This window comes from Equus asinus, chromosome 2 (assembly GCF_041296235.1).
Source record: "Equus asinus isolate D_3611 breed Donkey chromosome 2, EquAss-T2T_v2, whole genome shotgun sequence".
Classification (NCBI taxonomy): domain Eukaryota; kingdom Metazoa; phylum Chordata; class Mammalia; order Perissodactyla; family Equidae; genus Equus; species Equus asinus.
Window position 1 is genome coordinate 192253074 of NC_091791.1, and position 19918 is coordinate 192272991.

Genomic DNA, 19918 nt, shown 5'->3' on the forward strand with positions numbered 1-19918 from the left:
TCAATAGCATCTCTCTCTGCCCCAAAAGAGCCACCACTTGCAGGTCAAAGTGTCAAATCTGTCTGTGTGTTAGAATCTCACTCTGACATGATTCCAAAGCTTATGTTACATGACTGTAAGTGACCATCTCACTATAACCTTGTTTTATCATTAATTATAATGAGGTATGAAAAAAACTCTCAGAATAGTTTTATAGAGAATTTTACCCCAAGGTTATGGTGAACTATTCTGACATAACATTTCCAAGTAGGCCAAAGAAAATAGAGCAAAAAGTCACAGAGGATAGTATTGACAAACAGATCACTATATCTCTAGCCAACTGAGGTTTCATCAATAAAATAAGGCCACTTAAGGTGGAAATATGGAAATCTTGAATTATAGTTTAATAGAATCAATTCCATGCAAAGATCTGTTCTATCAAGTAGTATGCTCAGAATAAACTTTATAATAGTACTTACTATCTAAACACACTAGAACGGTATCTCTCTCCAGCTGTGTTACATGAATGGAATCTAACTGCTGGCTGCCTTAGGGGGAAAAAAAACAAGGTTACAGTTACACAACATGCTTTAAAAATTAGAGCTTAGGAAAGAAACACAAATTCTGACTTTTTCTGTGATTTAAAACTAGTCTTTGAAATTTAACACAAATTATATTTTGTAATGATATTTTATCTTTTCAAAATGCATGTAGGTCAATTTAGGAGAACAACATTAAGTCCTAAGCATGGCTAACTGAGCTGAGAAAAGTTAATATTACATTTAATTAATACCACCGCTAGTTCTGGAAAGGTGAATTACAAAAATACAATGAAGAAAGGGTGAATATGGAGATGGAAGTAAGATGCGTACTGCACAGAAACTAGATTCTGCTCTGCATTTCTCAGGAGCCAATGGGAAGGTTGGTTAGGTGGTCACCATCCTTGTAACTCAGCAAAGGCAAAAGGATTCAAGACTGTGATCAGAGAGAAATTTCCTGGTGTAGGGTGGGGTGTGTGTCTAGGACACCGAGTAACATAATGGACAATATTGTCAACATCATCTTTGCAGGAAGCAACTTTCACTCCTTTGCTGATATTCAGAGGGCTGCTTCTTTTAACATCTGCTAATAGATGTGATGACATCTTCGAAAACATTTTTGGTAAAACAATTCATTTTAGACACTCGTTTAATTGAGTGGTATAGCTGGATCTAAGAAAAGAGTTTAGATTACTTAGAGCCGTCATTCTTAACCTCGTCTCTCTGGGAAGCCTACGGATGCTCTCCCTCAAGAACTGCACATGTGAACATTAACAAAAAATTTTATATATTATTTTGAGGTGTTTGTGGACCTTTCAAAGCCCATACATAGTGAAGAATCCAGACTTAGAAAATTGATAAACTGTTGGTCCCTCAGGCAACACTCCAAAAAGTAGTTTTTCTCAGTAAATCTATGTTCATGCATTTATTCAATAAAAATTTATGGGGTGCTGAGGACATGCTAAGCACCATCCTTGGAGATAAGGATACCGTGGTAAGAAATGAGACTAAGACTGAAAGAATGTTGGACTAGGAGTTCATTTTAACTGTTACAACTGCTGCCAATCAGGCCTGGCCTCAACAGTGAACACAGCCGGGAGGCAGATTAACCAGCACTGTGAGTATGCAGAACCCTAGTGGGATACCTCTGCCTGAGGGCTATCTGAACGATTACCCTCAGGCGGTGTCCCAGCTCTCCCCAGGCTGTCACTTTGGGTCTACCTTAATTTTGGCCTAGAAAATGTTAAAAGTAGGTAGAAGAGTATGCCTCAGGCATTAAAAACCAAACCAAACAACAAAAAAAGCCTCACTGCCCTGCTACCCCCAGCCCACCAATTCACAAGACAACTCCTTGAGCGCTATGACGTCCTAATATGATGCAGAAGAAAGTGGCTGCAAACACACTTTAGATAAGGGTATGAAATGACTCGCTCTATACTATTATTATATATCAACCAGTAAAAAATGTTGGGGTGTCTGACAAAAAAGATATTGGTTTTAAACAAATTGATCTATAACCCTTCTTTTTAGCAGTAACTACTAACAGGAACAGGTTTCTGTTTGGGCTACTTAGATTTCATGACAGTTAAACAATGTGATCTGCACCTTTCTCTTAGCTGTACCAGGAGGGTATGCACCTGACTCAACAAACAGTATTAAACAATAAATTAAAAAGAAAGGTGGGGTGCAGGTGGAGGGGGAGGGCACAGAGTACATTCCTATTTGATTCCACTGGAGGTTATGACTCGGTCCATAAAAAGAGTGGTCACAGTCCAGTGCATGCTGGACAGGGTTGTACTGGCTTCTTTAATTTTCAGGAATTTTGTGGGCTGTATGACATCACGTTGCTAGTTTGAAACTGGCCATGCTGGGAGTATTCATACCACAGAAATAGGCAACTGCTGCAAACCAGGCTTCTCTGCACCCCAAGAGCCTGTTGTTACACATTTCCCAGGACACCACTAGTTCATACCAATTCTTATTCTGAAGGTGACACTAGTGTTGTTCTATGTGAACCTCAACAGCTGGGTTGTCTAGAGTTCTTGTAATTTAGCCTATACAGGACCAAAGCCAAAGACACTTAATAAGCATCAAACTTAGGATATTTGTAACAGACAAGGTGATAAAGAATATAATAGTGTCAGTAATGAAATCGCTATAACTATAACTTGCTTGATTCATATGTAAAAATGGCTTGATAAACCTGGGGTTAGAAATGATCAAACAATACACTAGCACACAAACAGTAAACTGGCAAAATGAAGACTCCCATCATTTTCTTTATTATGTAGATTTAAAAAATGAATCCTTGATTGATTTGTTCCATTTTAAAGTTCAAGAATAACCTTCCTAGCCTTTTCAGAGCTTTCACTGAGACATGTCTGATAAAATCCTAGGCTGGGGAACCATTCTCAGAAAGTGCACGAGAGATTTCCCTGTATCTTTAAATGGTAAAGCCTGGAGGTCACATGGGAGAAGCTTCTATCAAGTCTGAGAAGCACTTGAACTCAATGATTCTAAGAAGAGTGTGTGTGTGTGTGGGGGGGGGGAACCTAAGAAAAAAAGTAAATCTCTTTGCTTGAAAAGCTGATAAAACTTGAAAACTTAATTATTTAGTAAGTCCAAAGATTAACTGGTAACAACTAAGACCTTTCAACATCAGGAATCATTAAAATTTTCTTTGGTAAAATAATTTGTCTCAAATTGCCTCAGGCAAACAGAGATCATAATGTATATGTGCATGATCCTCTGGGCTTATGTGGGAAACTATGTTCTGAATCTTTACTTGAATGAGCCCATGCTGGCTGAAACAATTCTGCTTCTTTTATGTACAAATGCATCAATATTTTAACTTAAGGAAAAAAACACTTACCTGCACCAATTTCTGTAAACCACGAAGATGCCGAGTTCAAGTTGATTGTCTCAAATTGAACAACCTGATTTGGTTCGGTGCCCTTGCTAATAGCTACACAGACCATAGGGTACTCCTGTTCTGGGATGACCAGCATTTCAAAAACTTTCAAAGGACTTGGCAAAGGAAAATCGAAGTGCTGCAAAAATAAACAAGAGAAGTATAACTGAGAAACAACTCCCCATCCATGTTGTTGAATAAAGTCAAGGGAAAGGCTCTCATTTTCTTGACTGATCTAATTCTAAAAAATGACTACCTCTAAAATGATCATGATGAGGATGAGTTTTCTATAAAAATATGTTTTAGAGAATTGGCCATATTCATCTTTATGGCTGTGATGCTTCTGGAAGTTTACTTAACAAGAACAAAAAAACCCCTAAACCAAATAAACACCTATAAATAACAACAAATAGGCTGACCCTAGATAGTAGCAATGTGATCTTACAATTTCAGCTTCTGTTATACACTAGTGTTTTCTAAAGAAGAAAAACATAAATGAAGCACTATATACCTTTATCAACATGAACTTCTGCATTGGCTCATACCACTGCAGTAAAACAATTCCAGATTGTAAAGCTCCACAGAGGTATTTATGTCCTGTGTAAGGGTTTCTGACTGGAAAGAAAGAAAACAAGACACCCCAAAACATTGAGTACTTTTATATGAAAACATAATTAGTTAAAAGCATCACCTGAGCTATACTCACCTAAAAGTGAACTCAGCTCTCTTTATAAAGGCAGTGCTGATACGTGGGGAAACAATGCGACATGGCCTGCCATCGATACCAAAATATGGAGGAAAAAGAAACTATCTGGAGGGCTTATTGAGCTGATAAGGGGAATTACTGTTTCTGTTCACCGGGATGTGAGAGTGGGCAAAAGTAAGAAGACCATGTCTTTTCTTGTGGATTTGTGACCCTGTCCTTTTCACTTTCCTATCTCAATCTTAAATTACATACATTTACTTCTAAACATCTTTAATAGACTAGGTTCTTAAACACAGGAACTTTTTACAGGAACAATTTTTAAGCTCTGAAACACCTAAACTATTAGTGCAACCTGAAGAGCTGCTTCTTAGGTAAACTGACTAAAAGAGTGAATTCTGGCAAGAAGTCTAGGAGGCAAGTGAAATCTAAGATTTCATTTCTGGTACAGTAGTTTACAGCTGTCCACTTAAGACAGACGAAAATAACTTACTGTTTTACATGGTACTAAAGATGTGACTTCCTTGACTCAAATCTACAAAAACTCATATTGGTCTTTCCTTCTCCCCAATTTGACTCCCATCAACAATAATGTATACTGATTATACGAGTAGTTATTTGCAATAAGCTCTATCTTAATATGTTTATGAGTTTCTATCTTAGATTGTAAGCTTCTATACCTTTCCTGAGTCATAGATCTTAGGCATCTGATAGCAGATATGGCCCTGATTCTCCCTAGAAGAATGCTCACAAAATTTGCTTGTAACTAGAGAGTATGCTGTGAAACTATGTAGCACAAAGATCAATGTGTAAGCTCACTGATTAAACAAAAAGAATAAACAGGAAGTTAAGAGCCCAGGATCTGAAGTCATGGACTGGATCTGATCCGGGTTCTGTTATTTACTAGTGACATAACAAGTATCATGGGATTGTTTTAGGGTTAAGCGACATAGGATAAGTCTATAGTAGGAATTTAACCCTGCCCAAAGAGAGGTCTGGCCTTTGTCCTCCCTTTTGGGAGGTGATTTCTAAGCCTCAGCAACGTCATGGCTGATAGGCTGGGGCCTTGGGTCACTGGAAAGTTGAACAATATGGTTTAGAGTAGGGGCTGGCAACACTGGACAGTCTTGGGGGGGGGGATGGTCATGCCAGAAAGACCAACAATGTGATTTAGGGTAGGGGCTTTGGGTCACGAAGTAGCAGTTGACCTCCAGATGGACTGGATACTGAGATCAACCATGCAGGGAATCAATCATGCCTACATGATGAAGCCCCAATAAAAACTTGAGACACTGAGGTTGGAGTAAGCTTCTCTGGTTGGCAATGCTCTGTGTGTACTGCCACACCTCACTGCCAGAAAAGTGACGCTCTCCATTACTCCGCAGGGAGAGGACAACAGAAGCTCTATGTCTGGTACTTTTCCTGGACTCTGCCCTCTGCACTCCCTCCCTTGGCTGATTTTAATCTCTATCCTTTCCCTGCAGTAAACCATAACCACGAGCATAACCACTTCTGGTGAGTTCTGTGAGTCCTTCTAGCGAAGCTTTGATCATGAGGGTGATTTTGGGAACCCCCAAACCTGCAGTTGTTATCAGAAGTGAGGGTGGTCTCGTGTGGACTGTTCCCTCTAACTTTATAGTTGACTAAACTCCTGCAATAATAATGTTCATAGAACACTAAGAAGTAACCGTTAAATACATGAAAGGCAGGCTATTAGCAGAGACACAGCCTCAGGGACTATGCTAGAACACTCTAGGAACATTATGCTCTGAGAAAGCGTTAGGCCGTTACCTCCAAGCATTTTTATGCCATGTCACACTATACATTCTTGTGCTTCAATGGCCCCTTAACTCCTTATTACAAACAAATATAAACCTATTGATACTGTAAGGCTCTTCAGATAATTTTAAAGATGTTAAAAGTTCTAACCATCCAGTTTGAGAAACAGCATTTACTCACCTATGCAACATTTGTGGCAGCCTTTTGTATCAGGAATCTTTGTTGTTAAAGCGAACTTTCTGAAAACATAGGACAACATAAATGTACTCTACTGCAGTGCTTCCCAGTGATCTGTGGATCAGGTGCATCAGAACCAGTCAAGAAGCTTTAAAAAAAAACTGTCTTGGACTCTGACCCCAAACTATCTGATTTTATAGGACTGAGGCAGGGTCTGGGAGTCTGTAATAAAACTTCTACAGGTGACCCTCATGGACAGTCACAGTAAGGAAACACTGCCCTTTTGAATTCTAGATGACACGCACTTTAGTGTAAACTACCTTTCAAAATTAAGACAAAGGACATTTTTTAGTGGGCAAGGAATACTGGCTGTTTTAAAAACGGACGCTGACTCTCGCAATAGAAGCAAAATATTTTGTACCTTGGTAGTATGCGGTCTGGAAACCTATGAGTCTGAATGTGGGCAGCTAATCCTGGTTTTTTGGCTTGTTCAAACAAAGCTATAAGATTATGAGAGTACAGTTGAAAGGTTTTTCCTATAAAAGAGAAACAAATTACTCTCATTAGAATCATTTACAGAAAAGAAATATAATTTTCAAGCAAAAGAAAACATAATTACCTTCTAAAATGAGGAGTCCAGAAATGTTCAAAAAGCCAAGCAAAATAGAAAAACACATACAAAAAAAACAAACAAAAAACCCAGTTAATACTATTTTGAAAGATAATAGGAAAATGAGCTTTAAGAAAGTAGATAATTGTGTTTCCTAATACACAAATTAGGTGTATTCTAATCAGTGTTCTGGGTAGAATATATATAAACCTTAATGAAGCCAGCAGAGAAAGAGAAATTGTTAAACACTGCTGCATAATGGATTGAGCTACAGTGATGCACATGTGATTATTTTAGTATAACATGGAAAATTCTATAAAACTATATTACATTATCTTTCTGGGGTAGATCTATTTATCAATAGTTTATCAAATTACCTTGGATTAAAACTGTGAATGAAGTCTTAAATGTAAGAGACTGAAATACTAAGAAAAGTAAAACAAACTAATATTACGTGCCATAATACAAGGATAACAGAGCTACAGTTTGCATATAATCAAAACTATAGCTGTGTTAAGCAGGGGGAGATATGGTAAACATCTTCTGATTCCTTATCATACATGGTATGGTACTAGAACAACACAAAACATCCACTATTAGAAAACATAAATCTCTATACAGTCTTATCCTCAACAAAATTCTCTGCATTTTCTCAGAATTCTGCCTAACACCACACCCCTCTTCCTCTGCCCATCCCCCATACACACAGCCAGCTATCGAAGCAGGTGCCTGTGCGTACGTGTGCACATCCACACACACGCAGCCCTTATGCAGAACAATGTCTCCTAGCGACTTATGCCACCTACCTTCATTCAGTTTTATGGGACATTTTAACTGGCATATGCAAAGAACTAATTATAGGCTAACTTCTCCCTGTTTTCCTGTAGGTATTTTATAAATATATATGATGTACTCTGTGTGGTTTTTAACTGTATTTCCAAAGACAGGTACGAGTAGGGATAAAAGCAGCGAGGTAGAAGAAAGTGATTTTATACAAACCAGAGTTGTGAACACAAACAGAACTGAGTTTAAGTTTATTTTCACAACAGTAATACATTATATTAATATTTTGTTAAACAAAAGTAAGAAAATTGGGGGGGAAGCATAATTAAAATCAAAAGAGATTCAATCCTCTTTCAAGGACTCCAGCTTTTCAGAAGCCATTTATGCATAATCAAATAACAGGCTCTTCGTAAATACTGTCATCAGCTCAAAGAGACAAATTCCCGAAGAGTTTCTCCTAGGCGATGCTTGGTGCGCGCACCCATGCTCACAAATTATGAAAACATATTTCTTACATTAGGATCCAATTCAAAGGATCTACCTCTCCGTGAACAAGACTCTGTCAGCACTGATGCTTTAAAGCATAAGTAGCTGAAAGGCACAGTCAATACTGAACAGCTGACAGTGCGGAAAGAAGAGCTGGGATACAATCCTCATATATCTTTGAGATACAGAGCACGAGACAGTATCAAACAAAACAAGTGAAAAGAATGTAAGAGAGACTAAAATAATTTAATTATTCAAAGTGGAGGAAGGGGTGAGTGCTGTTTTAATAGTTGGTAGCATTAGGATTAATTAAGGAACAGAGAAATAATTAACTATCTTGTATTCTACTATCAAAATGAAAGCAAGCAGCAAACCTCTAGGGAGCAACTGAAATCTAAAATGTAAGCAAAGAGGTTTTGGTAGGTGAGAAACGAAAAAAAAGAAAACACCCTAAAATACCACCCACTCCCCCACCCCCACAACAACCACAAAAGAAAACCACAAAAAACAAAATTAGAATAGGTTGCTCTGGAACCCACTTATTTTTAAGACTAAAGCCTCGGTCCAAGATGGTTAACATGTGGTCCAGAACGACCTGAATTCTGCCAGGAAACATCTGTCGAAGTCTTCACAGTTTGCTAAGCACTCAGGATACCACCTTATCTAACCCTCACAGCAACTTCGTGAGGCTGTTATTGTCACCATCGTCCTCATTTTACAATTAAACTGAGGCTGAGAGCAGATGACTTGCTCAAGATTACAGAGAAGGGAAGCAGCTGGATCCTCTGATTCTTTCCCTTCAAGTGTGAATTCTCAGTGGAGGGCAGGAATGGTGACAGTGACAGTGACAGTGGAGGAGTCGAGCTGGGGGATATTCCTCAGGTGATCAGATCCTGGCAGGTTTGCCAAGTGCTATCTTAACTGAAAACAGGCTCCCTTCTCAAAGTTTCTTCCCATTCTAAGTTGGCTGAAAAAACCTGTGAGTCTCAAAGTTACTCTCCTAGATTATAGTTACCCAGAATAACAAACAACATTAAAAAATAATGTATATTAAAATTACATCTCTGCTTGTCTATGGCTTGTTTTTCATATTATTTTCATCATATACATACCTGATAATGACATTAAAGTATTATTGATAACATAGAGCCAAGTACATTTCCGTGGAAATAACTACAAAGCAAAAAAAGAAGATAATTAAAACTCTCCAATTTTCATTCCCTTACCATTAACCTCAAATTCTAACAGTTTGAAATACTATAAAAATAATTATCTTCTATATTTCAGTACATTGCCAAAACCTTACGGGAAAAAAAAAAATCTTTCAACAAGAACATGTAAAGAGTATAATTTCACCCCTTTAAATATTTAAATCATAAAAATTAAAACTGAGGCCCATAGAAATTGATTTACAATTAAGATATTTCTTTTATTCACTTTACCCAAACTAATTTCTTGAGTTAAAACTTTAAATTACCTGTTCCATTGTTGCCTCATGCAGCTCATTGAGATTCAATGTGTAAATACCATCTTCAGTTCCAAAAATAATGTACTGATCTAAAATAGTTGAGATAAATTACCAGAATTTATTATCATTTTCTGAAATCACTCACTAAAATAATGGCTCTGTGTTTGAATAGTATTAAGAGCCAGACAGCCACCCACCCATCCAAAGAAAAATTACTTTCTAAAATTCATGCCACCTTCTTTACCTCTTTCCCCAATTCTTTTATTTTTAAAAGCAGATATATTCTCTGTCATTAGCTTACTCTGGCTTTATCTTACTTTACAATCCTTCCTTTCAACATAATTTTCATAAGTTCAGATTTTTTATTATAGCTACATATTTTAGACAGAATTTCAAGTACTCCTTGAACATGGAAACTAAATTAAATAGAAATTACAAAGCATGACACACAAGAAACAAGGAGCACATCTAGTGTCTGGGTTTCTAAATACTATTTTCCACTAAAAAGAACCAGGGCTTGTTGGAGAAAAGACTGATTCCAACTCTGGGGCAGGGAGAGTGTGAGATGAGCCTACAATCTTGCTATGCCAGAAGGTAAGGAAGTGCTCAAAAAATGAGGAGGACCTGTTAAACAAAGAACACAGCAGTTCCCAGTGCTCAGAAGTTCTGGGGCAATTTCAGTGCTAAAATAAGTCATAATAGTAATAGAGCATATCTCACTGAATAAAAAAGAATTCACAAGTTCAGTTGATATAATACATAAATGGGAAAGAATGCAAATTGTTAATGGATGTCAATGGATTTAGATGTCAATGGATAAACTAAAACCAGTTGGTGCAAGTCTGATGAGTAAGAGAATATTTACACAGTTTCAATGAATTGCCACACTACTTACTAATTAGTGTGGGAAATTAAATAATTACTTATTAATTAGAAAGGGAAAAACCGTAACTTGACAGTGGAGAAAGCTAGTGAACACCACCTTAACCAACTGGTCCATGTTAACATCCCCAATATTTGGACAAGTTCATATCATGTGCCTCCCGATATGATGCACTGAGAAGAGCACATAACGCCTTTGAAATTCCCACCAAACATGTATAATCTGCTCTAAGCATGAGGACTCCTCAGACAAACCCAAATTAAGAGATATTCTACAAAATAAGTAGCCTCAAAAATGTCAAGATCAAAACAGACAAAGAAATGCTGAGGAACTGTTCCAGACTGAAGGAGACTAAAAAGACATGGTAGCCAAATGCAGCAGGAGCTCTTGAACTGGGGGAAAAAGGAGGGGAGAGACAATAAAGGATAGTATTGGGACAATTAATAAAATTCAAATATGGACTGTAGCTTAAAAATAGTAGTATACCACTGATAAATTTCCTGATCTTTTATAATTGTACTGTGGTTATGGAAGAGCTGATTCTGTTCTGAGGAAATACAAACTGAAGGATAAGTGGAGGAGTATGTAGTCTCCAACTCACTCTTTTTTTTTTTTAAAGATTTAATTTTTTTCCTTTTTCTCCCCAAAGCCCCCCAGTACACAGTTGTATATTCTTCATTGTGGGTCCTTCTAGTTGTGGCATGTGGGACGCTGCCTCAGCGTGGTTTGATGAGCAGTGCCATGTCCGCGCCCAGGATTCGAACCAACGAAACACTGGGCCGCCTGCAGCGGAGCGCGCGAACTTAACCACTCGGCCACGGGGCCAGCCCCCTTTTTTTCTTTTTTTTGAGGAAGATTAGCCCTGAGCTAACTGCTGCCAATCCTCCTCTTTTTGCTGAGGAAGACTGGCCCTGAGCTAACATCCATGCCCATCTTCCTCTACTTTATACGTGGGACGCCTACCACAGCATGGTGTGCCAAGTGGTGCCATGTCTGCACTCAGGATCTGAACTGGCAAACCCCAGGCCGCCGAGAAGCGGAACGTGCGAACTTAACCGCTGCGCCACCAGGCCGGCCCCTGTTCTTTTAAATAAAAGGAAATTCCAAAGTATGGTTGCAACCAGCTTTGATGTCTCTTTAGTCTTCTTTCATCAGGAACAGTTCCTGTACACTCTTAAATTCTAATGTCTTAAACCAAAACTCTATTTACCTATGTGGGTTGTTAAAGTACTTACATACTTTCTGGCCTCTAAAGTTATATTGTTAAAGTAAACGACCTCAGTTCACTGATCTAAAGATCCTTTCCCATAATAAGAATTTTACTGGAGTTGTATATAAAAGTTCAGAAATTTTACCTTTTGTATCAGGATGTATCCAGGATGTTGCACAATTAATTTTCAAAGGGCAGCCATCAAAAACTTTAGAAAAACATGCTCCCATCTTATTTATAAAAAAAAGAAGTGACTTAATTGATTAGGTAATTTTATATATTCTTAAAAAATAGCTAAGATTATTATGAAATGCTTTAAACTGACTCATTTGCATACACTTATGGTTTCATTACAAAACAAAATTCCTATTTTAATACAATTTAACCCCTTCTACCAAGAGAGTCTCATATTCTTTCCTCATATAATCCACTATTTTATGGCAAATTATCAAATTTATCAAAACATCTACATACATCAATGATATATTCTAGGAATTTTAAGTCACCACTTATCTTTAGGACTAACATTTAATAATGTAAAACAATGGATGGTTTTACTGAGTAACAGTATAATGATTACAACTGCAGTACAACCCCCATAATAGTGATAACACACAAAACGACTAACATTTACAGTACATATTAGACTTATACTGAATAAAAGGTACATTTATAAAGCATCCCATTCATACGCTTGGCTGAGTACCTACAGGGAAGGACCAGAGAATGAGCATTAACAGAAGCGTCCCTGTCCTTTTTCACTGAGTACAGTCCAATGTGAAAATGGCCGCGGGGGAGAAAGATATTTAACCCACATAATAAAGATGACACAGTACTATTAATATCATTACATTAAAATCAAATTGACCTTTGTAGGCTAATCTTAGAACCCAACTGCCTGTATTTATAAGAAAGTGAAACTCCAAATTCTAACCATCTCACTCAAATTAGGGTACATGATTTGATCCATGGTATATTCAAATGCATTTAATGCCTTTGTACTTTATGAATCCTTCCTGTCAATAGCTCGAGATACCTGATAGCAAATAAAGAATCTTCTGCTGCTTCTAAACAGATAAAAATTGGCAGGTGGTTCACATAAAAATATTCCTTACCAGCACTTTTGGGGTGGGTGGAAGGCCATTGATGACTGGTTTCTATGGGAAAAATAATTTTTAACACTGTAAGACCTCTTAAGCAATAAAAAAAACACCCCTTCATATGTTCAGAAATTTAGTTATTCAAATACTTGAATTAAAAAGACTATGCCCTTATTTGGTAAGTACAGTGTTAGTTATAATTATCACCAAATGCCTGTTATACCTACAGGGAAATCTCGCTTGTCCTTCTTTCGTGGTAACTGTGGTGCTTGTGCTGATCCTTCTGTATTTTCAATAATCAGCTTTGAAATACCATCCCCATCTCCTAAAGAGAACCATGATTAAAAGTTGAATGACCACACAAAAGAGGACTTTGCTTGAACAGTAACTTGCCCTCCCCCGATACTGTTTCCACTTTACTGTCAGATTCAGTAAAGTATCTCTGTGCCTTTCTCTAGGGTCTGCAAGAGGGAGCATTGTGTCTTTAGAGTGGACTTAATCCATGAAAACAAAAAGGTCATTCCACATTGTGAGAAGAATTCCAGCATTATATTCTGAGGCTGATATTCAAGGCCTTTCATAACTGAACTTCATCTAGTGTTTGGTCCTATCGCCCAGAATACACCCTTCAAAAGCTCACACTCCTACCATACTAGACTGTACTTCCAACGTGACTCAGATTTTCCTGCTTCGGTGCATTTGGTCATTCTGTTTCCCAAGAATGCTCCACCTCCTAAAGGCTCACCAAGCCCTTTAACACTCTGCAAGGGCCCAGGTCCTCTACTCCCCATCCTTACCTCCCTCGGAAGTCTCTCATCTTCTATTACCTATAGTTTGTTATTGTAGGAGACACTTGTACAAGCTGAATTGTCTAATGTTACGTGTCCACGCATATAACTTATGCTACAGACCCTGAGCGCCTGGAGGGCAGGAACATCTGTTCACCCTTCCAAATCCCATAATATTTAGTAAGGGAGCAAATCAGGGTTGAACTGGACTGAATCTATTTATAAACCATCCACGTGGAATTTTAAAGAAACTTCACAAAACTTTAAACAGTAATAAGATTGACTAAAGAAGAAAGACATTCTTTAAAACATGAACAAAATGACTTTCTTCTCAGTGCTCGCTTTATTTACCCAGATCACAGTATCTAGCTGTATGTACTCCAGGGCTGCTGATGCTGCTAGCCATACCAATAGAGGACGTCTCAGCAACAGGACCACAGCTTGGGCTGCTTTGTCTCCTGAGAACTTGGGGAACTCTGTTCTCTGAATCAGGGCAACGCTTTATAGTTGACGATTTTTCTTCATCTAGCAGGTTGTCTTCAGGGTAACTGTTTATCCTTGGCTAGTGATAAAAGACACAAAAGGACTTGGATAAATTTGGATATAAAACAGTAGCACTTGGTTATCATTACGCATCAAAGACTCTAGTCGGAGAGGACAGGCCTTATCTTCTTTTTCCCACATAGGTCAATTCACTGGGCGAAGTCAGCCAAGTCAGAAAGGGTTGAGTTACTGTCTCAACGTGACTGTGAACTCACCAGGTGATTTTTAATCAGCCCAAACCAGAATTGATAAAATTCTTATAACCAATAATATTATGTAAAAAACTCACAAAATATTTAAACAAGGAAAATGACAATGAATCTGCTTTGAAAGGTCAAATCGTGGTAATAAATGAGGACTGTAAATAACTCTTTATCTCCTCTCCCTGCAGTCAAGTATTTTCTCAAATGAGTAATAACCTACTTTTGCTTTTTCTAATAGCTATTACAATATTGTATTTCTCATGAAATTTTCTTTATACATTTTGCACCTTTGTAATCCCTTCTTGAAGGAAACTGTATTTATTTAAAATATATTTAAGAGAATTTTGAACAAATTCAACAAAATTGTTTTTAAAATTTAATTATTTTACTATTTAAACAAGGATTTATTGTTCAAAATCTCTAAGTAAGCTCACCTTAGGAGGCAGGGGAGGTGGTATTGCACGTTTTGAGGTTGATCTAATACAAAGAGAAAAATGCAATTTAGATGATGATAAACAATCATAACATAAAACACAGAGACAAGATTAAATAGCATTAAAATGTGTTCATATTCACAGAACATAAAACAGAATTAGGTCACGTGCAGAGTATTTTTAAAACCTACAGGAAGACCTAAGACCTCATTCTGTCAAACTGTATTAGTATGACTACAAAATAAAGATTTTTATAAAGTGAATACAAAGTCTTTTTTTACTTTATGGTTATGCTTTGCTACATTCAGAACATAATAAAAATTAAACTAAACTTAGTAGCAAAAGAGAGAGATTCAGAATTTTAGAGCTGGAACCCACAGAGAATCAGAGATTCAAGTGGTTATATCATTAACACTTTTGCCGCTCCAGGTGGGGCCCAGAGATCAGCAACATTGGCACAACCTGCAGACTTCTAAAGGCACCCTCTAGACCTGCTGAGTCAGAATCAGCATCTTCACAGGGTCTTCAGGTACCCTTCTAGACACATCAAAGTCTGGGACTCACTGACCAAGCCTGCTGCTTCCATATACTTAGCCACAGTCACTGCAACCAGTTGGGAACCTTCAGCTTTCTTAGGTTCCAGTCCCAAAGACTGTATTCTATACCAGGGGTGGGCAAACTTTCTGTAAAGGGCCAGGCAGTAAATATTGTAGGCTTTATGAACCATATAGTGGTCACAAATACTTAACTCTTGTTGTGGCGTGAAAGCAGCCATAGAGGATATATAATCTAATGAATATGGTTGCATTCCAACAAACCTTCATTTATGGACACTGAAATTTAAACTTCATATAATTTTCATGTGTAACAAAATATCACTCTTCTTTAGATTTTTTTTTTCAATCATTAAAAAATGTAGGGGCTGGCCTGGTGGCATAGTGATTAAGTTCATAAGCTTTGCTTCAATGGCCCAGAGTTCACAGGTTCGGATCCTGGGTGTGGACCTAGCACCGCTTGTCACACCATGCTGTGGCGGCATCCCACATAAAACAGAGGAAGACTGGCATAGATGTTAGCTCAGCGAAAATCTTCCTTAAGCAAAAAGAAGAAGATTGGCAACAGATGTTAGCTCAGGGCTAATCTTCCTCACACAAAAAATTGTAAATACCACTCTAGTTTGTAGGCTGTACAAAAAATAGGCGATGGGCCAGATCTGGCTTATCGGTTTGCCAAGCCCAGATCTATAGGCCTAATGTGGGGACCCAAGAACCTATATTTCCAAAGAGCTATCTAGGCACAGCAATGCACAAATAGGTCTGGAACGGCTCACCTCGGCCAGTCCCGTTACTTAACTGTTGAGGGAAGACAGGTCTAGAACATGGGACTACATTGCAGAGATGACTCCTACTACAGTATTTTTTCCCATGACAGCATGTGGTTCATCTTTCAGTATATTAATGTTACACATTCTATATTCTGACAAAGAACAAAACTCAAAAACCTTAATGGTCAACAAACGATGCCTTTTGGTAATAACAAAAAGTCAGAAGCTTTACACTGACAAGAGGCATAGTACAACATTTTTAAGAATGAAAATTAAAGCTTTTTAGAATAAATCATTCCCCCAATACTGTTCTTATATAATCAAGTAAAATATGGTTAAGTAAGAAAATGACTTACTTGCCAGTATTTGCACCATCAACAAAAGGATTCCACTGTAATGCAAAATTTGGGTCTGATAACACTCCCTGTGAAGGTAAAAAATCGAATTTAAAATGTTACCTTATAACAGATATTAACTGTTTTATTTGATTCAAGAGAACATTCAGTGTCATGACTGTTAATCATCTAGGCTTTCAATCTATTTTTTAATCTCCAGCTAGACTTGCTCTCATCTGACATATTTAGGTCAGTGACTCATTATCAGTTGACTTAAACTTAAGAAATTCCACAACTTACTAAATATAGTTTCAAATGTGACAAGCCCTCTTTATGGTAGTATATGCTAGTATATTCTGAAGCAAAACAGAAAAACATAAGTTTGAATTATTTCCATCATCATATTATTGAATTATCATTAATTGGTTGGTGGTCCTATTTTTTCCTGCTAGCTTGGAAATTGAGAATTTATTACACGGCAACATATACAGGAAGAAGAGCACTACTTCCAAACATTATGGATGAAGAGATCCATTAATGGAACACAATTACTCTAAGAACTATATTTTTACTAAAGCTTAAAAGTAAAATAGATGTTAAGATAACGTCTAGGCTGACTCTAACAATAACTTGCTCTATCCATTACTTCTTTCCTTTTTTATTTTTTGAGGAAGATTAGCCCTGAGCTAACATTCGCCGCCAATCCTCTTCTTTTTGCTGAGGAAGATTGGCCCTGAGCTAACATCCGTGCCCATCTTCCTCTATTTTATATGTGGGACACCTGCCACAGCATGGCTTGATGAGCGGTGCATAATTCTACACCTGGGATCCGAACTGGTGAACCCCAGGCTGCCAAAGCAGAGTGCAGGAACTTAACTGCTCCGCCACCAGGCCAGCCCCATTACCTCTTTCCTTTCATCTAAGGAAAGGACTAACTAAAGAGTATCTCAAAGTAAGAGCAATGGTTAAAAAAGAGGCTATATTAACAAGTAAATATTAAAAAACAGTAAGGAAATGTAAAAATGTACTACAAACCTAATAGAATCAATAAGAAAAAAGCTCCTGAGAGCTTAAAGCTGAGTATCAAATTTCACATATTTAATAACTTCATGTAAACTCTTCTGAAGGCTCCAAGGGTCATAATGAACAGTTGAAATGGTATTTTGCACTCTGTACCCTAGTCAAAACACACTGAACTGTGAGCTCCTTTATACCTTCATGTGTGAAATACATGATCAAAATTAAAGCTTAAGAGAGCTTACTACTTTGTTCCTAGGTCAAAGTACCCTAACTTTTAGTTTTCTCAAATTTTAATGTGTAAAATGGTTTAAAAGTCATAATTCCTACCATTTCATCCCGTGCTTCTGTTTCTTTTCTCAGTGGAGGTTCAAATTGTAATTTGTCAACTGCAAAATATATAACAGATATTCACAAACTCTATCTTGAAGGGTTAATCTCGGAAATGTAATGAGAAACGTGTACTGGAGAGGAGGGAAGAGGGAAATGAGAAGGGAGGAAAGAAGGGAAGACAAAATTTCTTATTTTTTTGCCTCGAGAATACCCCTTTCTTTATGCTTACCAGAGAAAGTAACACTTTGGTACCTTCCTAACAACTCTATGTAATTCTTGGTTGGAGGCAGGAAATTAAATAGCACTTTTTGTGTATAAGAGATTTTAAAAAATTAATTACAAGTAGATGACTGAAAAAACACTTATGGATTTTCTCTATCTAGGCTGCAGGCTCTGTTTTGAGACTAATTTAAGTTACAACTTTGTGGCAGGGATGAACCCCCCAAAAGTACCTATAATTAACTAAAAGAAACAAATGATATTTGCCAAATTAAATGTAACAATAGTATTCAGAATTTTAATGTTATATTTTGCTAAATGTGTATTTTATTGGCCTAGTCAGACTGATTTTAGAATTATTCAAATAGTCAAAGAATATCTTCCTTTATGTGAAATAGTCTACACAGAGAAAAGAATGGATTATTATCCACTCATAAAGAGCAAAGAACTTTAAAATTCTAAAAATCTAACGTGACTGAAAGACCAAAAAAAAGAAATAAAAAACCCACACCTGCATCACAGAGATGCAAAATTCCTAAAAACAATCTTGACAAACAAAATACATTAAAAAAGCACTTTCAAAAGGATCCAGTTGTCCTTAACCCTAAAAACAAGATTTGTAAAGCAATACAAAGTACTTACATAATTCATTACATTCAACAAAAACAGTGTCATAAAATTTTCAATTCTATAAAATATAGTGTCTACTTTTCAAAAACAACCTAAAATAAAGAGCCCTAACTTAATGACTCTTTTTTCTGAAAGATTCCCTCCGAGCTAACATTTGCTGCCAACCTTCCTCTTTTTTTTCCCTCTCCCCAAAGCCCCAGTACATAGTTGTATATTTTAGTTGCAAATACTTCTAGTTGTCCCATGTGAACCACTGCCACAGCATGGCTACTGACAGTGTTAGGTGTGGTTCCATGCCTGGGAACTGAACCCAGGCTGCCAACGTGGGGCATGCCAAACTTTAACTGCTAGGCCATCAGAGCTGGTTCAACTTATTTCTCAACATAATTAAAAACATCTTAAATCAAGAACCCCTAATGCAATTCAAAAAGAACCAACTTCATTTATTTGAGCAGAAATGAGCTAAAGTTTTTTTTTAGTCACAACTAGAAATACTGGCAAGTAGATCTAGAGACAAATTATAGAAGGTAAAATATGGAAAAGAAAGAAATAAAGTATCATTCTTTAATAATAAGAATGATAAATCAAGCAAATTTCAAGAATTAAAAAAATTCCTAGAGAAAATGAGTTTCATAAATTTGGATTAAAGATATAGTAAAATATCAACAGTATCCTAATACACCAGACTCAGTGACTGAACATGAGAGATTTTATTTACAATAGCATAAACATTTAAGATGTTTTAACACGTAAGAAAAGTATTGCTTAAAAAAAAAAGAATCAAATTCCTTATGATGAGCCTAAAATTGCTGTAGCCATGACTTACGAAGAGAGCACTAAGCCTCCGCTATCATTGTTCTGTGTGGTAGACTGGCCCCCAAGTTGTTTTGTTTTGTTTTAAAGAAAATCCTGGCAGTGCCCTTGGGTGCATCTTTGGCCTATGAAAATACAAAGGTAGAAGGCCTTCTAAAATATATACATATCCTCCGTTATCTCCAAAGGATGATTCAGGTTCTGGTCATAATGAAGTAATAGGAATTGGACTTACCCTTCAGCTATAAACAACTACATACATCTAACATAAATATGTGAGTGTGTACAAACACTATGAAGCACCAATTTTGAGGCAATGGATAACAGTCACCACAGGGTTGTAATCCTTGAGAGAAGGGAAATACATGGTGGTGAGATCCACATTCACCCTGGCTTTCTGCCTGGGGACACTTTGCAAATTAGGGCACAAGAAAGTGGAACCCAAAAAGAGAGTAACAGTCTCACTGGGTGCAGAAAACAAAGACTGGAGTTTAGGGCTGCTTAGGCAGGGGGAATCTGAAGGACGCAGTACCAGAAATGACAAAGCTGTATAAAGAAGGAACTCTAGAAATATGCCAAGAGGTCTCCCTAAATCTTTGGTTGAGTACTAAATGGCCTATGAGCAAAGCAAGACTATGCAAGGTATGTCAG

General features: G+C 37.2%; 1 protein-coding gene across 2 annotated transcripts in view; it reads right to left on the reverse strand.

The window, feature by feature from the left end:
- MAP4K5 (mitogen-activated protein kinase kinase kinase kinase 5) overlaps positions 1–19918 on the reverse strand; it is a 104030-nt gene that overhangs the window by 11699 nt on the left and 72413 nt on the right. The window contains exons 14-27 of one of the 2 annotated variants that reach the window (XM_070504325.1): positions 17603–17661; positions 16277–16344; positions 14597–14639; positions 13825–13978; positions 12856–12953; positions 12644–12685; positions 11674–11758; positions 9445–9524; positions 9080–9140; positions 6510–6624; positions 6092–6150; positions 3941–4044; positions 3391–3568; positions 459–527 (exon numbers count right to left, since the gene is read on the reverse strand). In XM_070504325.1, the coding sequence (XP_070360426.1) occupies positions 459–527; positions 3391–3568; positions 3941–4044; positions 6092–6150; positions 6510–6624; positions 9080–9140; positions 9445–9524; positions 11674–11758; positions 12644–12685; positions 12856–12953; positions 13825–13978; positions 14597–14639; positions 16277–16344; positions 17603–17661 (1215 nt within the window). Of the gene's footprint in view, positions 1–458; positions 528–3390; positions 3569–3940; positions 4045–6091; positions 6151–6509; positions 6625–9079; positions 9141–9444; positions 9525–11673; positions 11759–12643; positions 12686–12855; positions 12954–13767; positions 13979–14596; positions 14640–16276; positions 16345–17602; positions 17662–19918 lie in introns of both variants that reach the window. The other variant, XM_044765619.2, reaches the window with a different exon arrangement.